This window comes from Pimephales promelas, chromosome 14 (genome assembly GCF_988280905.1).
Source record: "Pimephales promelas chromosome 14, fPimPro1.hap1.1, whole genome shotgun sequence".
NCBI lineage: Eukaryota > Metazoa > Chordata > Actinopteri > Cypriniformes > Leuciscidae > Pimephales > Pimephales promelas.
Window position 1 is genome coordinate 11994225 of NC_142782.1, and position 25768 is coordinate 12019992.

General features: G+C 43.9%; 3 protein-coding genes across 5 annotated transcripts; all 3 read left to right on the forward strand.

Annotated features, from left to right (window-relative positions):
- Nucleotides 1-2376: 2376 nt before the first annotated feature.
- LOC120486471 (uncharacterized) lies at nt 2377-5167 on the forward strand. 2 transcript variants are annotated; one of them, XM_089119427.1, is made up of 3 exons: nt 2377-2670; nt 3522-3647; nt 3738-5167. In XM_089119427.1, exons 1-3 carry the CDS (start codon nt 2580-2582, stop codon nt 5033-5035), a joined length of 1515 nt encoding a protein of 504 aa, XP_088975553.1. In that variant the 5' UTR covers nt 2377-2579; the 3' UTR covers nt 5036-5167. The 2 variants fall into 2 exon arrangements, with proteins under 2 accessions (XP_088975553.1, XP_039538468.2); XM_039682534.2 differs by having other exon boundaries at nt 2379-2670; nt 3513-3647.
- Nucleotides 5168-8353: 3186 nt separating this feature from the next.
- Nucleotides 8354-10914, forward strand: LOC120463877 (uncharacterized). Its single transcript, XM_039653516.2, has 3 exons — nt 8354-8587; nt 9425-9559; nt 9650-10914. The coding sequence occupies exons 1-3, from the start codon at nt 8497-8499 to the stop codon at nt 10780-10782; spliced, it is 1359 nt and encodes a 452-aa protein (XP_039509450.2). The 5' UTR covers nt 8354-8496; the 3' UTR covers nt 10783-10914.
- Nucleotides 10915-14027: 3113 nt separating this feature from the next.
- Nucleotides 14028-16791, forward strand: LOC148973690 (uncharacterized). 2 transcript variants are annotated; one of them, XM_089119431.1, is made up of 3 exons: nt 14028-14326; nt 15161-15286; nt 15377-16791. In XM_089119431.1, the coding sequence occupies exons 1-3, from the start codon at nt 14236-14238 to the stop codon at nt 16657-16659; spliced, it is 1500 nt and encodes a 499-aa protein (XP_088975557.1). In that variant the 5' UTR covers nt 14028-14235; the 3' UTR covers nt 16660-16791. The 2 variants fall into 2 exon arrangements, with proteins under 2 accessions (XP_088975557.1, XP_088975556.1); XM_089119430.1 differs by having other exon boundaries at nt 14030-14326; nt 15152-15286.
- Nucleotides 16792-25768: the final 8977 nt, after the last annotated feature.

The window sequence follows — 25768 nt, forward strand, 5'->3', positions numbered from 1 at the left end:
TAATGCATTTTAATTGAAAATTATTAGCATGGTTTGTTAAAAGTACAGTGTGTGTGTTCAGTACATTTAAATTTAGTGCGTTTAAAAAAATATTCACTTTTAACTGTTATTTAATATTACATTTATAGTAAAATCAAGTACTTTACATGTGCGTTAGTATGTTAGTCAAGACATTAAAACAAGTGTAATTTTTGAATAAACCTTTTGCAAGCCTGAGTATTCTCCTATTATGTCTGATAAGGTTGGAGAACACCAGGCAAGATACAAGAGAACATTTCAACAATCCTTGATTTTATTTATTTATTTATTTATTTATTTTTATTGTTTGTTTAAGGTCAGGGGACGGGATGGCCATGGCAAATTTTTGGATCATTGTCCTGTTGGAATATCCAACCACATGACCATTTAAGCCTGGTTCTGTCGACCCTGCATTGGCTGCCTATTAAACATCGTATACATTTTAAAATATTGCTGATTACTTACAAAGTACTAAATTGTTTAGATCCCCAGTACTTGAGTGAGCTCTAAATGCATTATAGTCCTTCACGCCTATTACCGATCTCAAAACTCCTGCCAGTTGATAATACCAAGAATATTGAAATCGACTGCTGGCGGTAGATCCTTTTCCTATTTAGCACCAAAACTCTGGAACAATCTTACTAACATTGTCCGGGAAGCAGACACACTCTGTCAGTTCAAATCTAGACTAAAAACACATCACTTTGGCCTAGCATTCACATTACACACAATAGACTTCCTTAATTCAAAATTAGGCTACATAGTTTAGATCAGCCAGAACCGGGAACACGTCCCGTAAATCCTGATGTACTTGGTACATCAAAAGAAGGATGGCGTCTACGCTATTGACCTGCGCCTGGACCCATCCCGACTCATCCTTAAGTGCTGGCCTCATCGACAAGACAGCCATCGGATCTGATCCTCAACATCTCGTCTCCAAACCGGTGTGAATACTTCGACTTCCAAATAGATGGAAATGGACAAATACTCTTAATGTTTTGATCCAATTTGTTTTGTAATCACTGTTCCTTCGTTGGCCAGAGGAAAACAGCCCCCCCCCCCACCCCCTTCACTTCACTTTTGCTTCTAGACAACAGACGAGAGAAGCACTATTTCACATTAAATAATAGCAAATGGCATACATATCCTGTGAATATTTGGCAATGTATTCGATCCACATCCATAGCACAATGTCCATGTGGATTATTGTCTGTTCGTGAATTATTGTCTGTTTTTGGATTATTGATTATTTTATGCGTTCTCTTTATACTCTGCAGATTTATGCCAAAAGTGTCTTGTTGAGGTCCTTAAAGAGTAACTAAACACTTAACCTACTTTTTTTAGTTAATGATCTGTAAGAATGGATCTTTATTAATACCAGTCGTTGATTTGAGTTTTGCCATTTGTTTATAAAGTGTTCTATTTCTACAATATATGGTGTAAAAACGTCTTAGTGCTGCCCTCTTCAGGTTGAACGGTGGCTACTGCAGTTGAATTTTCCTATTGGATATTTGCGGTGGTACGTGACACAGCGGTTGTTGGTGACTCAGTCCACACTACTGCGTTTTCGTTTAAAAACGGAGACCTTTTGCTATGTTTGCACCTCCCGTCCACACTAAAACGGGAAAAACGAAGACCTAAAACGGAGAAGTTTAGAAACGCTGCAGCTGCGTTTTGCGTTTTGAATCTCCGGAGGGCGTTTTAGTGTGGACGAGACAAAACGGAGGAGTTTACAAACGATGACGCAGAGGCTCACGCTCGGCTCTATGATTGGGTGTCATCAGTCATGACGTATCTTTCCCTGATTCGCCAACCACTGTTTACACCGGCGCGCGCATGCCCAGTGTTGGTGAATGGTCACGTGATCCACTTTTTCAGTCGTTTTAGTGTGGACAGAGATAAATTCTAATACGCAGGTAAAACGCTAGTGTGGACGGAGATCGTTTTCGTTTTAATTCTCCGTTTTTAAACGAAAACGCAGTAGTGTGGACGGGGCCTTAAGCAAGTTCCATACAAAGAGATGCGTCTCAGGTGCACGCCCCCCTCCGCTGGGCACTGCCCACTTTTCCAGCATTTTTCAAATATTGCCAGTGGGTGGAGTCAGGCTCTGACCAGGGTTACCCTTTAGGTGTGTCTTGGAGTTTAATCATTACAACTTGGACTTGGGATTTTCTGAGAGCTCCGACTTGTACCACGTGAATGCTGAACCACTGTTGCATCATCCTAGGCTTTGATAGTGTTGCCATGGAAAATAACAATCGTCTAATTATTATCATATGCGAATGCAATGACCCCCTCCTCCAACCCTGATCAAAAACACCTGAACAAGCTAATCAAGGTCTTCAAGATTAGTCAAGAAAGCTGCAGGTGAGTTTCATTTGGGTTAGAGTTGACTAGACTAGACATCATTGGACCTTAAAAAAATGCGTGCACTTTAAACCATTTCACTGCGTTTTTAGTGGGATTCAGCAGATGTTTTGATGCAGTAACGCCATTTTTTATTGTAGTTGTGTGTGCTAACGCTTATTTAATTTGAGTTTGTGAGATTGCAGGTCAAGAGGATGCCAACTCACAGTTACTGCTCGTTGATTTCTGTTTTATTGTGTTTGTGTGCATGTTTGAGCACAACAGACACTGGACTTGCAGTCGCAGGTGAGACGATCTTTTAACTTAATTATAAAGTTCGAAGAAATGCTTTGTTCCAAGTTCCTAAGTATGACGCGTTTCCTACACTTGACACGTAGCCTTCACAGTGAGATTATTACAGCATTGTACAGTGTTTGAATCTGATTTGACATGATTTAGCGGTAAGCTAATTATAGCTTTGTAAGATTTATGACAGATGAATGTTTTATGTAGAGAAACTATCCAAAATAAATATTTATTTTAAAACTTTGTATGAGCAACTTGGGACATTCATTTTGGACAATGTTTTAAGATTAGATTAAACCTAATTATGATGCAATGTGTAGAAAATTGTGTCAAAAATATTGTCAAGTTGACTTAAGGACTTGGATGAAGTTGGCATTTTGATAGTCTGTGTATTTTACAAAGTAGACTACATGGGTTTTTGCTAGTTCTTTGTATTCTTGTTAAGATATAAAACATACCAGAACTCTTCTGTGTTTAACCACATGTCTGAGCATTTAGCACATCTGGCTGAGTCCCACCCCGAGCCTGAATGCAGCTTTGAAATTTGCAGTTGATAGCGTGATGCACTGAATCTTGTGATCACAGTGCTGTTTGAACTCTTATGGAAGCTTGTTTATGCCATGAAGAATAAAAAGAGGGGTAGTTGTGCCTTATCTCATAATTCTAAGAAAAACTGGTAAATTGAGTCAATTAGTCAACTTTTTTTCTTTTTCTTTTCTTTTTTTGGAAGTGGAAACAAGCTTCCATAAGCAAAATGGTTTTTAAATGTTGTCAGTTTTTTTGTGTGGATTACACCTTCTGTATTCAGTGAGGTTTCTTTGTCTCCTATCTGTATATAACAGCAAAGTCAGAGTGCCGAAGTGAAAAATCTGGTGCAGGTAAGTGTGCCGTTCTGTGTGCCTATGACAGTGACTGTCCGAACAATGAGAAATGCTACAGTAATGGACGTGGACGTCAGTGTATGGCTCCAAATACAGGTATGTGTTATCTTCTAGTATTGTCATAGTGTTTGGGGTCAGCTTTCTAGTTTTTACTTCAGTTTGTCTTTTATAATTTTATCACTCCAGTTAAGTCTGTGCCCAAGCCTCCAGTGATGCTTGCCGCCAAACTATTCAAGCCTCCAATGAAGCCCGCTGCTGAACTGTCCATGCTTCCAGAAAAACCTGATGTCAAACTGGCCGGGCCTCCAGTCAAGCCTGCCTGCGAACTGGCCGGGCCTCCAGTCAAGCCTGCCTGCGAACTGGCCGGGCCTCCAGTCAAGCCTGCCTGCGAACTGGCCGGGCCTCCAGTCAAGCCTGCCTGCGAACTGGCCGGGCCTCCAGTCAAGCCTGCCTGCGAACTGGCCGGGCCTCCAGTCAAGCCTGCCTGCGAACTGGCCGGGCCTCCAGTCAAGCCTGCCTGCGAACTGGCCGGGCCTCCAGTCAAGCCTGCCTGCGAACTGGCCGGGCCTCCAGTCAAGCCTGCCTGCGAACTGGCCGGGCCTCCAGTCAAGCCTGCCTGCGAACTGGCAGGGCCTCCAGTAAAGCCTGCCCCTGAACTGGCCGAGCCTCCGGTGAACCCTGCGCCCGAACTGCCCGAGCCTCCGGTGAACCCTGCGCCCGAACTGCCCGAGCCTCCGGTGAACCCTGCGCCCGAACTGCCCGAGCCTCCGGTGAACCCTGCGCCCGAACTGCCCGAGCCTCCAGTGAACCCTGCGCCCGAACTGCCCGAGCCTCCGGTGAACCCTGCGCCCGAGCCTCCGGTCAACCCTGCGCCCGAACTGCCCGAGCCTCCGGTGAACCCTGCGCCCGAACTGCCCGAGCCTCCGGTGAACCCTGCGCCCGAACTGCCCGAGCCTCCGGTGAACCCTGCGCCCGAACTGCCCGAGCCTCCGGTGAACCCTGCGCCCGAACTGCCCGAGCCTCCGGTCAACCCTGCGCCCGAACTGCCGGTCAACCCTGTGCCCGAACTGCCCGAGCCTCTGGTCAACCCTGCGCCCGGACTGCCCGAGCCTCTGGTGAGCCCTGCCGCTAAACTGCCCGTGCCTCCAGCGAGGCTAGTTTCAGATCCCTCCAAGCAACCAGTGAATCCTGCTGCTGAACCGCTTGCGCCTCCAAGGAAGCCTGCCATCTACCCGCCCAAGCCTGAAGTGAAGATTTCTGCCGAACTGCCCAGGAATCCAGTGAAGCTTTCTGCCAAACTGTTCATGCCTCCAATGAAGCCTGCCCCCAAGCCTCCAGTGAAGCTTGCTGCAGAACCGCCCAAGCCTCCAATGAAGCTTACTGCTGAATGGCCTAAGGCTCCAGTGAAGTTTTCCGCCCAACTGTTCAAGCCTCAAGTGAAGTTTACCTCCAGTGAAGCCTGCCGCCCAAGCCTCCAGGGGTAAATTGGAAACCCCTCACAGGTTTCCAGCAAACTGCCCATGCCAATTTTGCGTAACGCATAGCCAACTGGAGTTCTGATCAATTCAGTGCTTTATTCAAATTGCATGGTTTCACAAAATAAATGTTTAAGACTCCTTTCTGTGTGGGTAATATTATTATTATTATTTTTTTCCGTGAAAGTGCTTTATTGAAGAGATTACTATATTATCTTGCAGGGAGTTAGGCAGCAAAAGTTTCAAACAATTTGAAAATTTGTCAGCAAAAAGTGACCGAGATGGTCAAGCTTTGAACTAGGTTATCAGAAATTAAATGTAGGGTGATGCTAATGTGAGGAGAAATGTCAAGTTGTCATGAAGAAAACAAAAAATACCACTAATTTTCATTTGTAGTAATTCAGGATTTTCACGCAGGTATTTGGGTGTTCACTGGTGAAATCGAATATGAGCAGATAACAAATATCTACGATTGGGATTTAAAAACATTATTAGCTCGCAGTTTTGAATTCAGTCAAGGCAAGCAGATCGTTTTTAATACTGGTTATGTACGTACTTTCTCAAACTTGAAGTTTAATTTATCCCAAATAAGTTATGGACTGGAGCTTTAACATTGTGGTTTTCATAACCTCTAATGGCCAATTTTTCACTTTGTTATATTTATTCGTAAATGACTGGTGGCTCATATTAATTGTATTTCCTAAAAGTTTGGGACTGCTATTTGTCTCGGTGTTTTAAAAATCGAAAATCCTCAGTTTTGTTGAATGTATTTCCCGGGTTACATTTAATGTCAAATTGTAACGCTCAGCCTTTTCAGTCTGGAATCACATGCTAAGTGGAAAAGTGAGAATGTTTCACCTGTATAGAACCTACAGCAGAGCATGTAAAGGAATAATGCATTTTAATTGAAAATTATTAGCATGGTTTGTTAAAAGTACAGTGTGTGTGTTCAGTACATTTAAATTTAGTGCGTTTAAAAAAATATTCACTTTTAACTGTTATTTAATATTACATTTATAGTAAAATCAAGTACTTTACATGTGCGTTAGTATGTTAGTCAAGACATTAAAACAAGTGTAATTTTTGAATAAACCTTTTGCAAGCCTGAGTATTCTCCTATTATGTCTGTTAAGGTTGGAGAACACCAGGCAAGATACAAGAGAACATTTCAACAATCCTTGATTTTATTTATTTATTTATTTATTTATTTTTATTGTTTGTTTAAGGTCAGGGGACGGGATGGCCATGGCAAATTTTTGGATCATTGTCCTGTTGGAATATCCAACCACATGACCATTTAAGCCTGGTTCTGTCGACCCTGCATTGGCTGCCTATTAAACATCGTATACATTTTAAAATATTGCTGATTACTTACAAAGCACTAAATTGTTTAGATCCCCAGTACTTGAGTGAGCTCTAAATGCATTATAGTCCTTCACGCCTATTACTGATCTCAAAACTCCTGCCAGTTGATAATACCAAGAATATTGAAATCGACTGCTGGCGGTAGATCCTTTTCCTATTTAGCACCAAAACTCTGGAACAATCTTACTAACATTGTCCGGGAAGCAGACACACTCTGTCAGTTCAAATCTAGACTAAAAACACATCACTTTGGCCTAGCATTCACATTACACACAATAGACTTCTTTAATTCAAAATTAGGCTACATAGTTTAGATCAGCCAGAACCGGGAACACGTCCCGTAAATCCTGATGTACTTGGTACATCAAAAGAAGGATAGCGTCTACGCTATTGACCTGCGCCTGGACCCATCCCGACTCATCCTTAAGTGCTGGCCTCATCGACAAGACAGCCATCGGATCTGATCCTCAACATCTCGTCTCCAAACCGGTGTGAATACTTCGACTTCCAAATAGATGGAAATGGACAAATACTCTTAATGTTTTGATCCAATTTGTTTTGTAATCACTGTTCCTTCGTTGGCCAGAGGAAAACAGCCCCCCCCCCACCCCCTTCACTTCACTTTTGCTTCTAGACAACAGACGAGAGAAGCACTATTTCACATTAAATAATAGCAAATGGCATACATATCCTGTGAATATTTGGCAATGTATTCGATCCACATCCATAGCACAATGTCCATGTGGATTATTGTCTGTTCGTGAATTATTGTCTGTTTTTGGATTATTGATTATTTTATGCGTTCTCTTTATACTCTGCAGATTTATGCCAAAAGTGTCTTGTTGAGGTCCTTAAAGAGTAACTAAACACTTAACCTACTTTTTTTAGTTAATGATCTGTAAGAATGGATCTTTATTAATACCAGTCGTTGATTTGAGTTTTGCCATTTGTTTATAAAGTGTTCTATTTCTACAATATATGGTGTAAAAACGTCTTAGTGCTGCCCTCTTCAGGTTGAACGGTGGCTACTGCAGTTGAATTTTCCTATTGGATATTTGCGGTGGTACGTGATACAGCGGTTGTTGGTGACTCAGTCCACACTACTGCGTTTTCGTTTAAAAACGGAGACCTTTTGCTACGTTTGCACCTCCCGTCCACACTAAAACGGGAAAAACGAAGACCTAAAACGGAGAAGTTTAGAAACGCTGCAGCTGCGTTTTGCGTTTTGAATCTCCGGAGGGCGTTTTAGTGTGGACGAGACAAAACGGAGGAGTTTACAAACGATGACGCAGAGGCTCACGCTCGGCTCTATGATTGGGTGTCATCAGTCATGACGTATCTTTCCCTGATTCGCCAACCACTGTTTACACCGGCGCGCGCATGCCCAGTGTTGGTGAATGGTCACGTGATCCACTTTTTCAGTCGTTTTAGTGTGGACAGAGATAAATTCTAATACGCAGGTAAAACGCTAGTGTGGACGGAGATCGTTTTCGTTTTAATTCTCCGTTTTTAAACGAAAACGCAGTAGTGTGGACGGGGCCTTAAGCAAGTTCCATACAAAGAGATGCGTCTCAGGTGCACGCCCCCCTCCGCTGGGCACTGCCCACTTTTCCAGCATTTTTCAAATATTGCCAGTGGGTGGAGTCAGGCTCTGACCAGGGTTACCCTTTAGATGTGTCTTGGAGTTTAATCATTACAACTTGGACTTGGGATTTTCTGAGAGCTCCGACTTGTACCACGTGAATGCTGAACCACTGTTGCATCATCCTAGGCTTTGATAGTGTTGCCATGGAAAATAACAATCGTCTAATTATTATCATATGCGAATGCAATGACGCCCTCCTCCAACCCTGATCAAAAACACCTGAACAAGCTAATCAAGGTCTTCAAGATTAGTCAAGAAAGCTGCAGGTGAGTTTCATTTGGGTTAGAGTTGACTAGACTAGACGTCATTGGACCTTAAAAAAATGCGTGCACTTTAAACCATTTCACTGCGTTTTTAGTGGGATTCAGCAGATGTTTTGATGCAGTAACGCCATTTTTTATTGTAGTTGTGTGTGCTAACGCTTATTTAATTTGAGTTTGTGAGATTGCAGGTCAAGAGGATGCCAACTCACAGTTACTGCTCGTTGATTTCTGTTTTATTGTGTTTGTGTGCATGTTTGAGCACAAAAGACACTGGACTTGCAGTCGCAGGTGAGACGATCTTTTAACTATAAAGTTCGAAGAAATGCTTTGTTCCAAGTTCCTAAGTATGACGCGTTTCCTACACTTGACACGTAGCCTTCACAGTGAGATTATTACAGCATTGTACAGTGTTTGAATCTGATTTGACATGATTTAGCGGTAAGCTAATTATAGCTTTGTAAGATTTATGACAGATGAATGTTTTATGTAGAGAAACTATCCAAAATAAATATTTATTTTAAAACTTTGTATGAGCAACTTGGGACATTCATTTTGGACAATGTTTTAAGATTAGATTAAACCTAATTATGATGCAATGTGTAGAAAATTGTGTCAAAAATATTGTCAAGTTGACTTAAGGACTTGGATGAAGTTGGCATTTTGATAGTCTGTGTATTTTACAAAGTAGACTACATGGGTTTTTGCTTGTTCTTTGTATTCTTGTTAAGATATAAAACATTCCAGAACTCTTCTGTGTTTAACCACATGTCTGAGCATTTAGCACATCTGGCTGAGTCCCACCCCGAGCCTGAATGCAGCTTTGAAATTTGCAGTTGATAGCGTGATGCACTGAATCTTGTGATCACAGTGCTGTTTGAACTCTTATGGAAGCTTGTTTATGCCATGAAGAATAAAAAGAGGGGTAGTTGTGCCTTATCTCATAATTCTAAGAAAAACTGGTAAATTGAGTCAATTAGTCAACTTTTTTTCTTTTTCTTTTCTTTTTTTGGAAGTGGAAACAAGCTTCCATAAGCAAAATGGTTTTTAAATGTTGTCAGTTTTTTTGTGTGGATTACACCTTCTGTATTCAGTGAGGTTTCTTTGTCTCCTATCTGTATATAACAGCAAAGTCAGAGTGCCGAAGTGAAAAATCTGGTGCAGGTAAGTGTGCCGTTCTGTGTGCCTATGACAGTGACTGTCCGAACAATGAGAAATGCTACAGTAATGGACGTGGACGTCAGTGTATGGCTCCAAATACAGGTATGTGTTATCTTCTAGTATTGTCGTAGTGTTTGGGGTCAGCTTTCTAGTTTTTTCTTCAGTTTGTCTTTTATAATTTTATCACTCCAGTTAAGTCTGTGCCCAAGCCTCCAGTGATGCTTGCCGCCAAACTATTCAAGCCTCCAATGAAGCCCGCTGCTGAACTGTCCATGCTTCCAGTCAAGCCTGCCTGCGAACTGGCCGGGCCTCCAGTCAAGCCTGCCTGCGAACTGGCCGGGCCTCCAGTCAAGCCTGCCTGCGAACTGGCCGGGCCTCCAGTCAAGCCTGCCTGCGAACTGGCCGGGCCTCCAGTCAAGCCTGCCTGCGAACTGGCCGGGCCTCCAGTCAAGCCTGCCTGCGAACTGGCAGGGCCTCCAGTGAAGCCTGCCCCTGAACTGGCCGAGCCTCCGGTGAACCCTGCGCCCGAACTGCCCGAGCCTCCGGTGAACCCTGCGCCCGAACTGGCCGAGCCTCCGGTGAACCCTGCGCCCGAACTGCCCGAGCCTCCGGTGAACCCTGCGCCCGAACTGCCCGAGCCTCCAGTGAACCCTGCGCCCGAACTGCCCGAGCCTCCGGTGAACCCTGCGCCCGAACTGCCCGAGCCTCCGGTGAACCCTGCGCCCGAGCCTCCGGTCAACCCTGCGCCCGAACTGCCCGAGCCTCCGGTGAACCCTGCGCCCGAACTGCCCGAGCCTCCGGTGAACCCTGCGCCCGAACTGCCCGAGCCTCCGGTGAACCCTGCGCCCGAACTGCCCGAGCCTCCGGTCAACCCTGCGCCCGAACTGCCCGAGCCTCCGGTCAACCCTGCGCCCGAACTGCCCGAGCCTCCGGTCAACCCTGCGCCCGAACTGCCGGTCAACCCTGTGCCCGAACTGCCCGAGCCTCTGGTCAACCCTGCGCCCGGACTGCCCGAGCCTCTGGTGAGCCCTGCCGCTAAACTGCCCGTGCCTCCAGCGAGGCTAGTTTCAGATCCCTCCAAGCAACCAGTGAATCCTGCTGCTGAACCGCTTGCGCCTCCAAGGAAGCCTGCCATCTACCCGCCCAAGCCTGAAGTGAAGATTTCTGCCGAACTGCCCAGGAATCCAGTGAAGCTTTCTGCCAAACTGTTCATGCCTCCAATGAAGCCTGCCCCCAAGCCTCCAGTGAAGTTTTCCGCCCAACTGTTCAAGCCTCAAGTGAAGTTTACCTCCAGTGAAGCCTGCCGCCCAAGCCTCCAGGGGTAAATTGGAAACCCCTCACAGGTTTCCAGCAAACTGCCCATGCCAATTTTGCGTAACGCATAGCCAACTGGAGTTCTGATCAATTCAGTGCTTTATTCAAATTGCATGGTTTCACAAAATAAATGTTTAAGACTCCTTTCTGTGTGGGTAATATTATTATTATTATTTTTTTCCGTGAAAGTGCTTTATTGAAGAGATTACTATATTATCTTGCAGGGAGTTAGGCAGCAAAAGTTTCAAACAATTTGAAAATTTGTCAGCAAAAAGTGACCGAGATGGTCAAGCTTTGAACTAGGTTATCAGAAATTAAATGTAGGGTGATGCTAATGTGAGGAGAAATGTCAAGTTGTCATGAAGAAAACAAAAAATACCACTAATTTTCATTTGTAGTAATTCAGGATTTTCACGCAGGTATTTGGGTGTTCACTGGTGAAATCGAATATGAGCAGATAACAAATATCTACGATTGGGATTTAAAAACATTATTAGCTCGCAGTTTTGAATTCAGTCAAGGCAAGCAGATCGTTTTTAATACTGGTTATGTACGTACTTTCTCAAACTTGAAGTTTAATTTATCCCAAATAAGTTATGGACTGGAGCTTTAACATTGTGGTTTTCATAACCTCTAATGGCCAATTTTTCACTTTGTTATATTTATTCGTAAATGACTGGTGGCTCATATTAATTGTATTTCCTAAAAGTTTGGGACTGCTATTTGTCTCGGTGTTTTAAAAATCGAAAATCCTCAGTTTTGTTGAATGTATTTCCCGGGTTACATTTAATGTCAAATTGTAACGCTCAGCCTTTTCAGTCTGGAATCACATGCTAAGTGGAAAAGTGAGAATGTTTCACCTGTATAGAACCTACAGCAGAGCACGTAAAAGAATAATGCATTTTAATTGAAAATTATTAGCATGGTTTGTTAAAAGTACAGTGTGTGTGTTCAGTACATTTAAATTTAGTGCGTTTAAAAAAATATTCACTTTTAACTGTTATTTAATATTACATTTATAGTAAAATCAAGTACTTTACATGTGCGTTAGTATGTTAGTCAAGACATTAAAACAAGTGTAATTTTTGAATAAACCTTTTGCAAGCCTGAGTATTCTCCTATTATGTCTGATAAGGTTGGAGAACACCAGGCAAGATACAAGAGAACATTTCAACAATCCTTGATTTTATTTATTTATTTATTTTTATTGTTTGTTTAAGGTCAGGGGACGGGATGGCCATGGCAAATTTTTGGATCATTGTCCTGTTGGAATATCCAACCACATGACCATTTAAGCCTGGTTCTGTCGACCCTGCATTGGCTGCCTATTAAACATCGTATACATTTTAAAATATTGCTGATTACTTACAAAGCACTAAATTGTTTAGATCCCCAGTACTTGAGTGAGCTCTAAATGCATTATAGTCCTTCACGCCTATTACCGATCTCAAAACTCCTGCCAGTTGATAATACCAAGAATATTGAAATCGACTGCTGGCGGTAGATCCTTTTCCTATTTAGCACCAAAACTCTGGAACAATCTTACTAACATTGTCCGGGAAGCAGACACACTCTGTCAGTTCAAATCTAGACTAAAAACACATCACTTTGGCCTAGCATTCACATTACACACAATAGACTTCCTTAATTCAAAATTAGGCTACATAGTTTAGATCAGCCAGAACCGGGAACACGTCCCGTAAATCCTGATGTACTTGGTACATCAAAAGAAGGATGGCGTCTACGCTATTGACCTGCGCCTGGACCCATCCCGACTCATCCTTAAGTGCTGGCCTCATCGACAAGACAGCCATCGGATCTGATCCTCAACATCTCGTCTCCAAACCGGTGTGAATACTTCGACTTCCAAATAGATGGAAATGGACAAATACTCTTAATGTTTTGATCCAATTTGTTTTGTAATCACTGTTCCTTCGTTGGCCAGAGGAAAACAGCCCCCCCCCCACCCCCTTCACTTCACTTTTGCTTCTAGACAACAGACGAGAGAAGCACTATTTCACATTAAATAATAGCAAATGGCATACATATCCTGTGAATATTTGGCAATGTATTCGATCCACATCCATAGCACAATGTCCATGTGGATTATTGTCTGTTCGTGAATTATTGTCTGTTTTTGGATTATTGATTATTTTATGCGTTCTCTTTATACTCTGCAGATTTATGCCAAAAGTGTCTTGTTGAGGTCCTTAAAGAGTAACTAAACACTTAACCTACTTTTTTTAGTTAATGATCTGTAAGAATGGATCTTTATTAATACCAGTCGTTGATTTGAGTTTTGCCATTTGTTTATAAAGTGTTCTATTTCTACAATATATGGTGTAAAAACGTCTTAGTGCTGCCCTCTTCAGGTTGAACGGTGGCTACTGCAGTTGAATTTTCCTATTGGATATTTGCAGTGGTACGTGACACAGCGGTTGTTGGTGACTCAGTCCACACTACTGCGTTTTCGTTTAAAAACGGAGACCTTTTGCTACGTTTGCACCTCCCGTCCACACTAAAACGGGAAAAACGAAGACCTAAAACGGAGAAGTTTAGAAACGCTGCAACTGCGTTTTGCGTTTTGAATCTCCGGAGGGCGTTTTAGTGTGGACGAGACAAAACGGAGGAGTTTACAAACGATGACGCAGAGGCTCACGCTCGGCTCTATGATTGGGTGTCATCAGTCATGACGTATCTTTCCCTGATTCGCCAACCACTGTTTACACCGGCGCGCGCATGCTCAGTGTTGGTGAATGGTCACGTGATCCATGTTTTCAGTCGTTTTAGTGTGGACGGAAATAAATTCTAATACGCAGGTAAAACACTAATGTGGACGGAGATCGTTTTCGTTTTAATTCTCCGTTTTTAAACGAAAACGCAGTAGTGTGGACAGGGCCTTAGGCAAGTTCCATACAAAGAGATGCGTCTCAGGTGCACGCCCCCCTCCGCTGGGCACTGCCCACTTTTCCAGCATTTTTCAAATATTGCCAGTGGGTGGAGTCAGGCTCTGACCAGGGTTACCCTTTAGGTGTGTCTTGGAGTTTAATCATTACAACTTGGACTTGGGATTTTCTGAGAGCTTCGACTTGTACCACGTGAATGCTGAACCACTGTTGAATCATCCTAGGCTTTGATAGTGTTGCCATGGAAAATAACAATCGTCTAATTATTATCATATGCGAATGCAATGACCCCCTCCTCCAACCCTGATCAAAAACACCTGAACAAGCTAATCAAGGTCTTCAAGATTAGTCAAGAAAGCTGCAGGTGAGTTTCATTTGGGTTAGAGTTGACTAGACTAGACATCATTGGACCTTAAAAAAATGCGTGCACTTTAAACCATTTCACTGCGTTTTTAGTGGGATTCAGCAGATGTTTTGATGCAGTAACGCCATTTTTTATTGTAGTTGTGTGTGCTAACGCTTATTTAATTTGAGTTTGTGAGATTGCAGGTCAAGAGGATGCCAACTCACAGTTACTGCTCGTTGATTTCTGTTTTATTGTGTTTGTGTGCATGTTTGAGCACAACAGACACTGGACTTGCAGTCGCAGGTGAGACTATCTTTTAACTTAATTATAAAGTTCGAAGAAATGCTTTGTTCCAAGTTCCTAAGTATGACGCGTTTCCTACACTTGACACGTAGCCTTCACAGTGAGATTATTACAGCATGTGTTTGAATCTGATTTGACATGATTTAGCGGTAAGCTAATTATAGCTTTTTAATATTTATGACAGATGAATGTTTTATGTAGAGAAACTATCCAAAATAAATATTTATTTTAAAACTTTGTATGAGCAACTTGGGACATTCATTTTGGACAATGTTTTAAGATTAGATTAAACCTAATTATGATGCAATGTGTAGAAAATTGTGTCAAAAATATTGTCAAGTTGACTTAAGGACTTGGATGAAGTTGGCATTTTGATAGTCTGTGTATTTTACAAAGTAGACTACATGGGTTTTTGCTAGTTCTTTGTATTTTTGTTAAGATATAAAACATACCAGAACTCTTCTGTGTTTAACCACATGTCTGAGCATTTAGCGCATCTGGCTGAGTCCCACCCCGAGCCTGAATGCAGCTTTGAAATTTGCAGTTGATAGCGTGATGCACTGAATCTTGTGATCACAGTGCTGTTTGAACTCTTATGGAAGCTTGTTTATGCCATGAAGAATAAAAAGAGGGGTAGTTGTGCCTTATCTCATAATTTTAAGAACAACTGGTAAATTGAGTCAATTAGTCAATTTTTCTTTTTTTTTGGAAGTGGAAACAAGCTTCCATAAGCAAAATGGTTTTTAAATGTTATCAGGTTTTTTGTGTGGATTACACCTTCTGTATTCAGTGAGGTTTTCTTTGTCTCCTATCTGTATATAACAGCAAAGTCAGAGTGCCGAAGTGAAAAATCTGGTGCAGGTAAGTGTGCCGTTCTGTGTGCCTATGACAGTGACTGTCCGAACAATGAGAAATGCTACAGCAATGAACGTGGACGTCAGTGTATGGCTCCAAATACAGGTATGTGTTATCTCCTAGTATTGTCGTAGTGTTTGGGGTCAGCTTTCTAGTTTTTTCTTCAGTTTGTCTTTTATAATTTTATCACTCCAGTTAAGTCTGTGCCCAAGCCTCCAGTGATGCTTGCCGCCAAACTATTCAAGCCTCCAATGAAGCCCGCTGCTGAACTGTCCATGCTTCCAGTAAAACCTGATGTCGAACTGGCCGGGCCTCCAGTCAAGCCTGCCTGCGAACTGGCCGGGCCTCCAGTCAAGCCTGCCTGCGAACTGGCCGGGCCTCCAGTCAAGCCTGCCTGCGAACTGGCCGGGCCTCCGGTCAAGCCTGCCTGCGAACTGGCCGGGCCTCCGGTCAAGCCTGCCTGCGAACTGGCCGGGCCTCCGGTCAAGCCTGCCTGCGAACTGGCCGGGCCTCCGGTCAAGCCTGCCTGCGAACTGGCCGGGCCTCCGGTCAAGCCATCCTGCGAACTGGCCGGGCCTCCGGTCAAGCCTGCCCCCGAACTGGCCGGGCCTCCGGTCAAGCCTGCCCCCGAACTGGCCGGGCCTCCGGTGAAACCTGCTCCCGAACTGCCCGGGCCTCCGGTCAACCCTGCGCCCGAACTGCCCGAGCCTCCGGTCAACCCTGCGCCCGAACTGCCCGAGCCTCCGGTCAACCCTGCGCCCGAACTGCCCGAGCCTCCGGTCAACCCTGCGCCCGAACTGCCCGAGCCTCCGGTCAACCCTGCGGCCGAACTGCCCGAGCCTCCGGTGAACCCTGCGCCCGAACTGCCTGAGCCTCCGGTCAACCCTGCGCCCGAACTGCCCGAGCCTCCGGTCAACCCTGCGCCCGAACTGCCCGAGCCTCCGGTCAACCCTGCGCCCGAACTGCCCGAGCCTCCGGTCAACCCTGCGCCCGAACTGCCCGAGCCTCCGGTCAACCCTGCGCCCGAACTGCCTGACTTTCCGGTCAACCCTGCGCCCGAACTGCCCGAGCCTCTGGTCAACCCTGCGCCCGGACTGCCCGAGCCTCCGGTGAGCCCTGCCGCTAAACTGCCCGTGCCTCCAGCGAGGCTAGTTTCAGATCCCTCCAAGCAACCAGTGAATCCTGCTGCTGAACCGCTTGCGCCTCCAAGGAAGCCTGCCATCTACCCGCCCAAGCCTGAAGTGAAGATTTCTGCCGAACTGCCCAGGAATCCAGTGAAGCTTTCTGCCAAACTGTTTATGCCTCCAATGAAGCCTGCCCCCAAGCCTCCAGTGAAGCTTGCTGCAGAACCGCCCAAGCCTCCAATGAAGCTTACTGCTGAATGGCCTAAGGCTCCAGTGAAGTTTTCCGCCCAACTGTTCAAGCCTCAAGTGAAGTTTACCTCCAGTGAAGCCTGCCGCCCAAGCCTCCAGGGGTAAATTGGAAACCCCTCACAGGTTTCCAGCAAACTGCCCATGCCAATTTTGCGTAACGCATAGCCAACTGGAGTTCTGATCAATTCAGTGCTTTATTCAAATTGCATGGTTTCACAAAATAAATGTTTAAGACTCCTTTCTGTGTGGGTAATATTATTATTATTTTTTTCCGTGAAAGTGCTTTATTGAAGAGATTACTATATTATCTTGCAGGGAGTTAGGCAGCAAAAGTTTCAAACAATTTGAAAATTTGTCAGCAAAAAGCGACCGAGATGGTCAAGCTTTGAACTAGGTTATCAGAAATTAAATGTAGGGTGATGCTAATGTGAGGAGAAATGTCAAGTTTTATTCACTTTTATTTGCGATGTTTGCACGTTGGCTCGATGAATAGACGCTCATCTGCGGTGATTAGGGCCGTGAATCTTTGGGTAGACAGCGAATCGATTTGATTCACGATTCATAGGTTTTTGATTCATGAACGATTTGTGCAAATTCAGAACGATTCGATGCGATTCGATTCTTAATTTTTTTTTATATGCATTATAGTATTTCAATGCTTCACCCATCTTTGTCTGGGTTTGAATTAGCCTACAGCGGCCTTCGGGGATCAGATAGTGGGGATTTTGTCCTTCGTTAATGTTAGTTCATGTTTGTTTTTAATTTTAATGAATATATTATTATTAAAAAAAATTCAATGGCCTACAAATTAGCATTTGCAAATATTTTTGAAAAAGGCTTTTAAAGTATTGCATTAAATGACTACATGCACAAATTAATGGAGACGTTTTCATTAGTTTCATTTTGCGTCCTCTCAGTGCACTCGTTATCATCTTTTCACTGGATTTTGCTCGCGCTCGGTCCCATAGCTCTCATGCTTTCATAACGTTAACTACAGATTTTTGAGCAGTCCATGTTTGAGCTCTCCAGCTGAGCTCTCTGTCGAGAAGGCAATAGTTTTGAGGCAAACCGCTCAAGCCATTGATAAAGCTGCCATGCCATTGCATGGGCACTATGAAATAAAACGCTTTCATTCATTTATTACATGGACTCTCCGTATACGCAAGGTGGTCTCTCGCTCGCTTTCCCTCTCTGCCGAGTGCGTGCAGCCGTGTGTGAACGCGCGATACGAGGTTTGGAGCACAACCTCTGTCTCGTATGCACGCTCGTTCTAGATTCCGGGAGATTTTAACTAATTTGCGGTAATACAAGCTGATTACGACATGAGTAGCTCAACAGGTAGAAAGATAAACTCATCTTTCAGGCATTTGACCGACCGGGCTTCAGCGTGAGAAATCAGGGGTGTGTGAGCGCCTGAAACCAATCAAATGCGGATGTCGTATGACAGCAATGCGTGAGGCAGCTTGTACCAGGAATACTTTAAGGTTGTGTTTATATATTTTAAACCACTGAATCGCTATAAAATCTTGATTAATTCGATTCTTAGCCTTTTAAATCGATTATTCACGTAAATAAACGATTCACGTTTCAAAATACATGTTTCAGGATCGATGCATATGCATCGCCAGGATTTATAATCGATGCATCGAGAAAACGAGTTAATCGTTACACCCCTAGCGGTGATGCGTGTCGCAGTAGCGCCATCATATCTGACTATAACATGACATATAGCCTATATAACAAGCTCACTCGTTTATTTTTTGCCTTTTTGGGAGGAGTAAAATATACATATGTGGTTTCAACAACCAGATTGCGTTTACACCTAGTAAAGATCCGGACACAATGCGAGCCAGACTACCTCCAGATCAGGCAGATCCGATCGCGATCCGATCACAACGCATTTACACCTTGCATTAACATGCATTTTTTATTATCCGGATAACTTATCTGGATACAGATCGCATTTTAATACCAGGTGTAATTGGGGTCTTAGTGTCATTGTACTATTTTTTATTATCTGTTTAGCAGTTTGACAACTGGAAGACATTTCAAATGTAATATACTGAATAAAATATCATTCAAAATTATAACTCTTTTGCTTTAGTACAGAACTAATGTGTTGATGTACACATGTTTAAATGGTTTTAAAGATGTCCGGGTCTGACCGGACCGAATTTGGAACTTTTTTTTAGAACCTAGTCAAGTTCAGATGTGTAAAAATATCTTGCACCATGCGCTTTAGACCATGTGCTTAGATCGTTAAAATAGGGCCTGTTAGCTTCAGGTTTTAATTATAAAGTTATTTATATTTAAACACAAAAGCTATTAATTATTAAATAATTACAATTTTATTTATCATACCATAATTATTTCTGAATTTCCAGTAAACTGCCAAGTTCTTCAAATTAGACCATACAGTATGTCCAGTTCTCTTCTAAGCTACCTACTATAGCTCAATAAAGTCCCCACTGAAAGGGTTTTAGGACAAATACGGCGGATACAACTTGAGTCACTTTGAGCTTTTATTTTTCCACGTACACACAATACTCATCCACAAACTAGTCTGAAAGCTACGCTAGCCTGTTTGTTGGATTAGTGACATTATAGTAAGGTTGTAAACCTGAAGTGAAACAGAATCACCAGAATTAAATGATAAATCTACACAATCATAATATATAAAGTTGTTTTTCTCCGAATTACTAGCGATGCTAGATTACAGTCACTCACCGACAAGGCGTGCAGTCCGTAACATCAACTAAACGAAAATGAAACTTAAAGGCGAAACGCCTGCGCACTTGAACTAATTAAAGTTACACAGACAAATAGAAAGGGTAACTGCCTCGTAAGGATATAACATATTACTCTAAATATAACATAAGTAAACCCCATTTGGAATATGTCAGTAAATGTACACACCAGGCTTGTGCAAAATTCAGAATTTCAGAATTGGCCTCAATTCAATTCATGAATTGGAATTTCGCCCCCCATGAAGTTGAATTTGAATTGGAATGACAGGAAGTGGAATTAAATTCATGGCAATTCAAAGAAATTCCACACAGTCACACAACAGAAAGAATGTGTTGAATCTCACATGAGCGAGGCACAATGAGACGCTTTTTGACTTTCTCAGTTTGTGTAAATCTATTTAGAGTGTTTATTTTTTTCCCACATTAATTTACCAAATGTCTAGTACAAATATGTGGATTTGTTTTATTAATACAGTGTATACTTTTTTCTTGATTTACCCTGAAAGGATGGAAGTGAAATGTGACAACATGCCCCATAGGTGGGGTACATTGTAACATGTGAGGGATACACTGTAACATCACCATATATGACAGCTCAAAATGCTATCTCATCTAATCCAAAAAACAAAAAAACAACAAAAAAAAAATATATATATATATATATATATATATATATACACACACACATTCTCGCTTTGGTCCTTCGACAGTGCATACAGGAGTCAATGACATTTTTTTTAATTTTTTTATTTAACCTTTATTTAACCAGGAAGTCCCTTGAGACTGAGTCTCTTTTCCGAGGGAGACCTGGCCAAGACGGCACACCAGATTCAATTTAAATACAAAATACAACAGTCAAAAAAAAAAACAAAAAAAAACAATCATCACACATAAAAGAAAAGAAAAGAGCAGGTCACATATGGCAGTTACATTTTTGAGCTATATTGCATTTTAACATGGCCTTACCAGTCAGTGACAGGTCCATTTCTGGCAATCCTTGGTCCCATCACCACCCATGCTTTAGACCTCACCTGGAGGATTGTTCCAGCAACACCTTCGTGGTTAACCTTATGGGCCTCTTGTGTGAGAAGGGTGCTAATACACGCCTTGTAGGGGATCAGGGGCACACCGGCGTCTCCCTGGGTAATGGTCTGGACTCTACCAAAGCATTTTAGGAGCCAGGAACTTTGGACCTTCCTGCCACACAGAGTTCTCACCAAGAAATTCAGGAGAGCACCCCCTCGTGACTAAATCAGCGATGTTGACCTCGCCAGGGATCCACCACCAGTCAGTTACGGGTCCAGCCTTCTGAATCTCTCCGACTCGATTCGCAAAAAATGTCTGGAATCCGTAGCTCTCTCTCTCTGGATAGCCCCCAGCACCGTCTGACTGTCAATGAAGTGGTACCAACTTCCCACGTCTAACCGTCCATGCTTCAATATGTATCCCTTTAGACGTGTAGCGAAGACAGCTCCGCATACCTCAGCTTTGACAGCGTCACCTTTTTGGTTGAGGGGGGTTAACTTGGCTTTCGACTCCACCAGCCGGGTGACCACACCATTTGACGTCTCCCATAACAAGTATAGTACAGAGACATAAGACTGACAGCTCCCATCAGAAAACGTGATTCCCCAGGGTGTACCCCTCCAGTCAGAGGGTGTGAGGCTCCTGTGAAACTTAATGCTTCCCAAACGAGTGTACTCCTTGAACAGTTCAATTGCCTTTCCCCTGAGCTCGTCAGACAGAGGTTCATCCCAGGTGTCTTTAGTAAGCTTGCCAGCTTCATGGAAGGCTCTTCTCACAAGGATCTTCACAGGTCTGCTTCACAGGTGTAACTAGACTGATCGGGTCATACAACTCAGCAATCTGGCTTAGTAGGATGCAACGAGTCAGTGGGTTCAGTCTCTATACTTCCACTTCTTCTTCAGTGAGGTCAGTTTCAGTCCTCATTTTCTTCTTCCTTCTGGAGAAGTTGATGGAGACCATTACAAAGAGTTTGTCCTCCTGCACGAGATAACCAACCCCCAGAGCTTTGTTATCTTCCTCGCTTAGCTGGTTGGGCAATATCAGAGTCATTTGCTTGGACTCCGTCCCATCCCTCCTCCCACTTTGACCAGACCGGACCCAAGGTTTGAGGTAAAAGCCTCCTGCTTTCAGTATTTTCTCTACTCCCCCTTGGATCTTGTCTAGACAGTGTGGGTCATTGTGGGACGTCAGGAGGTCATCGACGTAGGAGTCTTCCTCGATGACTCTTCTTTCCTCCTTCATCTCAGAGAACTGGGGTAACTTTGCGGTCTTCCACATTGCAACCTGTGCAATGCACCCCGCTGGTTTGTCTCCCATGTTCACTTCTGGTGAGTCTCTCCATAGAAACTGATGCACATGGACCTCTTGTTCCTCCAGCCAAACCAAATTGTACATCTTTGTGACGTCTCCAATGGAGGCATGTTTTCCTTCTCGGAATCTGAGGAGCACTGCTCTGATGGGATTTAGGACGTCTGGGCTTTTGACCAAAATGCTATTTATGTGTACTCCTCTAAACTCCCTGCTGCTGTTCCAGACGAGGCACACCGGCGTAGTCACTGAGTGGGGATTTGGAGCGGTTAAGTGGCTCACCCACCACACTGCACCTTTCCAGCTGTCCATCACATCTTTAGTGAGCTTAACAGCAGCTCCTCTCCCCACCATCTCACGGACTTGCCTTTTGTAAGCCTCTTTCCACATGGGGTCTCTCTCAAGCCACTTCTCAGCCCTCAGGAAAGTTGCTTCCACAGCTTTTCGGTTGTTGGGAAAAGAGGCTGGGTTTCCTTCCAGAGGTACTTCGCATCCCAGTATGGCTGGTTGCTGTGAGAGTCTCCCTCCCTGAAGGTTAGACCTGCCTTTATTATCTCCAGCTCTTTCTCATCAGCCAAGGACATCTCCTTTCCCCCTGGTGGGCACTTTCCACAGCGACACCCTCCACAGGTAGAGTCACAGGCAGCACCGATGCTATACCGATGCTATGTATGTTATGCGCGCAGTATGTCTCGCTCTTGATTCCGGGAGATTTTAACTAATTTGCGGGCATCAGGGAGACGCTATCGATATGCGGGAGACTCCCGGATCTTCCGGGAGACTTGGGATGTCTGCTACCTTGTTCCATGCTGAGATAGACGGGCGGAGTAAGTACGATCATTCATCAGCTGTGGTGTGCTAGCATGTGTCGGAGGTTGGGCGAAACTGACACCAAGTCCACTATCAGGCCGCCTTGACTGCAGGTTGGATTGTAACGTTCCTTGGGGGGGTTCTGTTTGTGGTAGATGCTACCTACCTGCTCTGAGGTGGACTAGTGACAGTAGCAACTTGAGCAGCACGTGTAGAGATGCTTGCTCTGAGAGAACATGGATGAAGGAGCACCCGTAACATATGTAGTTCTTTGGTAGTCAGTGGGCGGATTGATGAAAGCATGCTGGGTGTTAAAATGGGGGGGGGGGGGTGACTGCTTTTTTTCTTTGCATGATTGTGTTTATGGGGTGCAATATAACATGTATTCATGGTTTTTCTTTATTTAAAAAGTCTTATTTTTCATAAACTTCACCTTTATTGTCAGCCGCGCTCTCCTCTGTCCTCGAACGAGCGGTTGACTTCCTGAGTCTATGAAACCACTCCCTCAGAAACAGGCAGTGGGCTCCGATTGGTTAGTTTGAGCCGGTGTGTTGTGATTGGCTAAACTGTCGCTAACGTTGTCCGGAAGGTTAACGCCCATTACCTTTACGGGCGAAACGTGCATGTCATGAGCTCCGGTCCAGATGTAAATAATGATGTCAAACTGCAGTATCAGTGTGAGCCAGAATCAGACCGAGAAAGCCGCTATGAAGAGAGGCAAACAGAACCTCACCACACACGGCTCTTACTAAACGTTTCTGAATGATAATTTGCTACATTTTTTAACTTTATACACGTTTGTTTTACACAATAGCATCTGACTGTCAACAATAGCAACTGACTGGCTACTAATGTTAAACACAAACAGAGTCGGCATTAGTTTACGTTCTTGATCAAATCGAAAATAACGTCATAAATCATATATACATGAAAAATAGATTTACAACATTAGTACTTATACAAAATTCAGGTCCATAATGTTTGTACACGTTTGTCGTAGACACAAAATAGCATAACTAGTAGCCTAGTGGCTACTAAGCCAGCGCTGGCATTTGAAAAAAAAACACAAAAAAACACAAGGTTACGTCTGGAATTATACATGCAAATACATTTAAAATGATTAAGTCTTAGCCTACTAAGTTGTGGCCCAACAACTGCTGCCTCTGGTTTTAAAGTTGGAACTGCTTCATGTTTTAGTAACAGTTTCTTGTTGAATCTGGCATTGAACTCGTGGAGATTCTGGAAGCTGTCTTCCGTAAAGCGCAGCACAGAGAGCTAAATTACGATCTTCATTTTCAGGAACATAATCAAACATAAATTGTATCCATTGTTGACGAAGGACAGCGTCCGTGGGGATCCGAACACAGAAGACCTGACAGCTGGGTGAACACAAAACACTCGACCAGCCGCAGAAATATGCGCATGCCCTTTTTTGCCCGAGCCTCCGGTCAACCCTGCGCCCGAACTGCCCGAGCCTCCGGTCAACCCTGCGCCCGAACTGCCCGAGCCTCCGGTCAACCCTGCGCCCGAACTGCCCGAGCCTCCGGTCAACCCTGCGCCCGAACTGCCTGACTTTCCGGTCAACCCTGCGCCCGAACTGCCCGAGCCTCTGGTCAACCCTGCGCCCGGACTGCCCGAGCCTCCGGTGAGCCCTGCCGCTAAACTGCCCGTGCCTCCAGCGAGGCTAGTTTCAGATCCCTCCAAGCAACCAGTGAATCCTGCTGCTGAACCGCTTGCGCCTCCAAGGAAGCCTGCCATCTACCCGCCCAAGCCTGAAGTGAAGATTTCTGCCGAACTGCCCAGGAATCCAGTGAAGCTTTCTGCCAAACTGTTTATGCCTCCAATGAAGCCTGCCCCCAAGCCTCCAGTGAAGCTTGCTGCAGAACCGCCCAAGCCTCCAATGAAGCTTACTGCTGAATGGCCTAAGGCTCCAGTGAAGTTTTCCGCCCAACTGTTCAAGCCTCAAGTGAAGTTTACCTCCAGTGAAGCCTGCCGCCCAAGCCTCCAGGGGTAAATTGGAAACCCCTCACAGGTTTCCAGCAAACTGCCCATGCCAATTTTGCGTAACGCATAGCCAACTGGAGTTCTGATCAATTCAGTGCTTTATTCAAATTGCATGGTTTCACAAAATAAATGTTTAAGACTCCTTTCTGTGTGGGTAATATTATTATTATTTTTTTCCGTGAAAGTGCTTTATTGAAGAGATTACTATATTATCTTGCAGGGAGTTAGGCAGCAAAAGTTTCAAACAATTTGAAAATTTGTCAGCAAAAAGCGACCGAGATGGTCAAGCTTTGAACTAGGTTATCAGAAATTAAATGTAGGGTGATGCTAATGTGAGGAGAAATGTCAAGTTTTATTCACTTTTATTTGCGATGTTTGCACGTTGGCTCGATGAATAGACGCTCATCTGCGGTGATTAGGGCCGTGAATCTTTGGGTAGACAGCGAATCGATTTGATTCACGATTCATAGGTTTTTGATTCATGAACGATTTGTGCAAATTCAGAACGATTCGATGCGATTCGATTCTTAATTTTTTTTTATATGCATTATAGTATTTCAATGCTTCACCCATCTTTGTCTGGGTTTGAATTAGCCTACAGCGGCCTTCGGGGATCAGATAGTGGGGATTTTGTCCTTCGTTAATGTTAGTTCATGTTTGTTTTTAATTTTAATGAATATATTATTATTAAAAAAAATTCAATGGCCTACAAATTAGCATTTGCAAATATTTTTGAAAAAGGCTTTTAAAGTATTGCATTAAATGACTACATGCACAAATTAATGGAGACGTTTTCATTAGTTTCATTTTGCGTCCTCTCAGTGCACTCGTTATCATCTTTTCACTGGATTTTGCTCGCGCTCGGTCCCATAGCTCTCATGCTTTCATAACGTTAACTACAGATTTTTGAGCAGTCCATGTTTGAGCTCTCCAGCTGAGCTCTCTGTCGAGAAGGCAATAGTTTTGAGGCAAACCGCTCAAGCCATTGATAAAGCTGCCATGCCATTGCATGGGCACTATGAAATAAAACGCTTTCATTCATTTATTACATGGACTCTCCGTATACGCAAGGTGGTCTCTCGCTCGCTTTCCCTCTCTGCCGAGTGCGTGCAGCCGTGTGTGAACGCGCGATACGAGGTTTGGAGCACAACCTCTGTCTCGTATGCACGCTCGTTCTAGATTCCGGGAGATTTTAACTAATTTGCGGTAATACAAGCTGATTACGACATGAGTAGCTCAACAGGTAGAAAGATAAACTCATCTTTCAGGCATTTGACCGACCGGGCTTCAGCGTGAGAAATCAGGGGTGTGTGAGCGCC

Coding starts and splice junctions, on each gene's coding strand:
- LOC120486471 (XM_039682534.2), top strand. CDS start 2,580: ATGCCAACTCACAGTTACTGCTCGTTGATTTCTGTTTTATTGTGTTTG. Junction 2,671..3,512: donor CACTGGACTTGCAGTCGCAG/GTGAGACGATCT, acceptor TGTATATAACAG/CAAAGTCAGAGTGCCGAAGT. Junction 3,648..3,737: donor GTGTATGGCTCCAAATACAG/GTATGTGTTATC, acceptor TTATCACTCCAG/TTAAGTCTGTGCCCAAGCCT.
- LOC120463877 (XM_039653516.2), top strand. CDS start 8,497: ATGCCAACTCACAGTTACTGCTCGTTGATTTCTGTTTTATTGTGTTTG. Junction 8,588..9,424: donor CACTGGACTTGCAGTCGCAG/GTGAGACGATCT, acceptor TGTATATAACAG/CAAAGTCAGAGTGCCGAAGT. Junction 9,560..9,649: donor GTGTATGGCTCCAAATACAG/GTATGTGTTATC, acceptor TTATCACTCCAG/TTAAGTCTGTGCCCAAGCCT.
- LOC148973690 (XM_089119430.1), top strand. CDS start 14,236: ATGCCAACTCACAGTTACTGCTCGTTGATTTCTGTTTTATTGTGTTTG. Junction 14,327..15,151: donor CACTGGACTTGCAGTCGCAG/GTGAGACTATCT, acceptor TGTATATAACAG/CAAAGTCAGAGTGCCGAAGT. Junction 15,287..15,376: donor GTGTATGGCTCCAAATACAG/GTATGTGTTATC, acceptor TTATCACTCCAG/TTAAGTCTGTGCCCAAGCCT.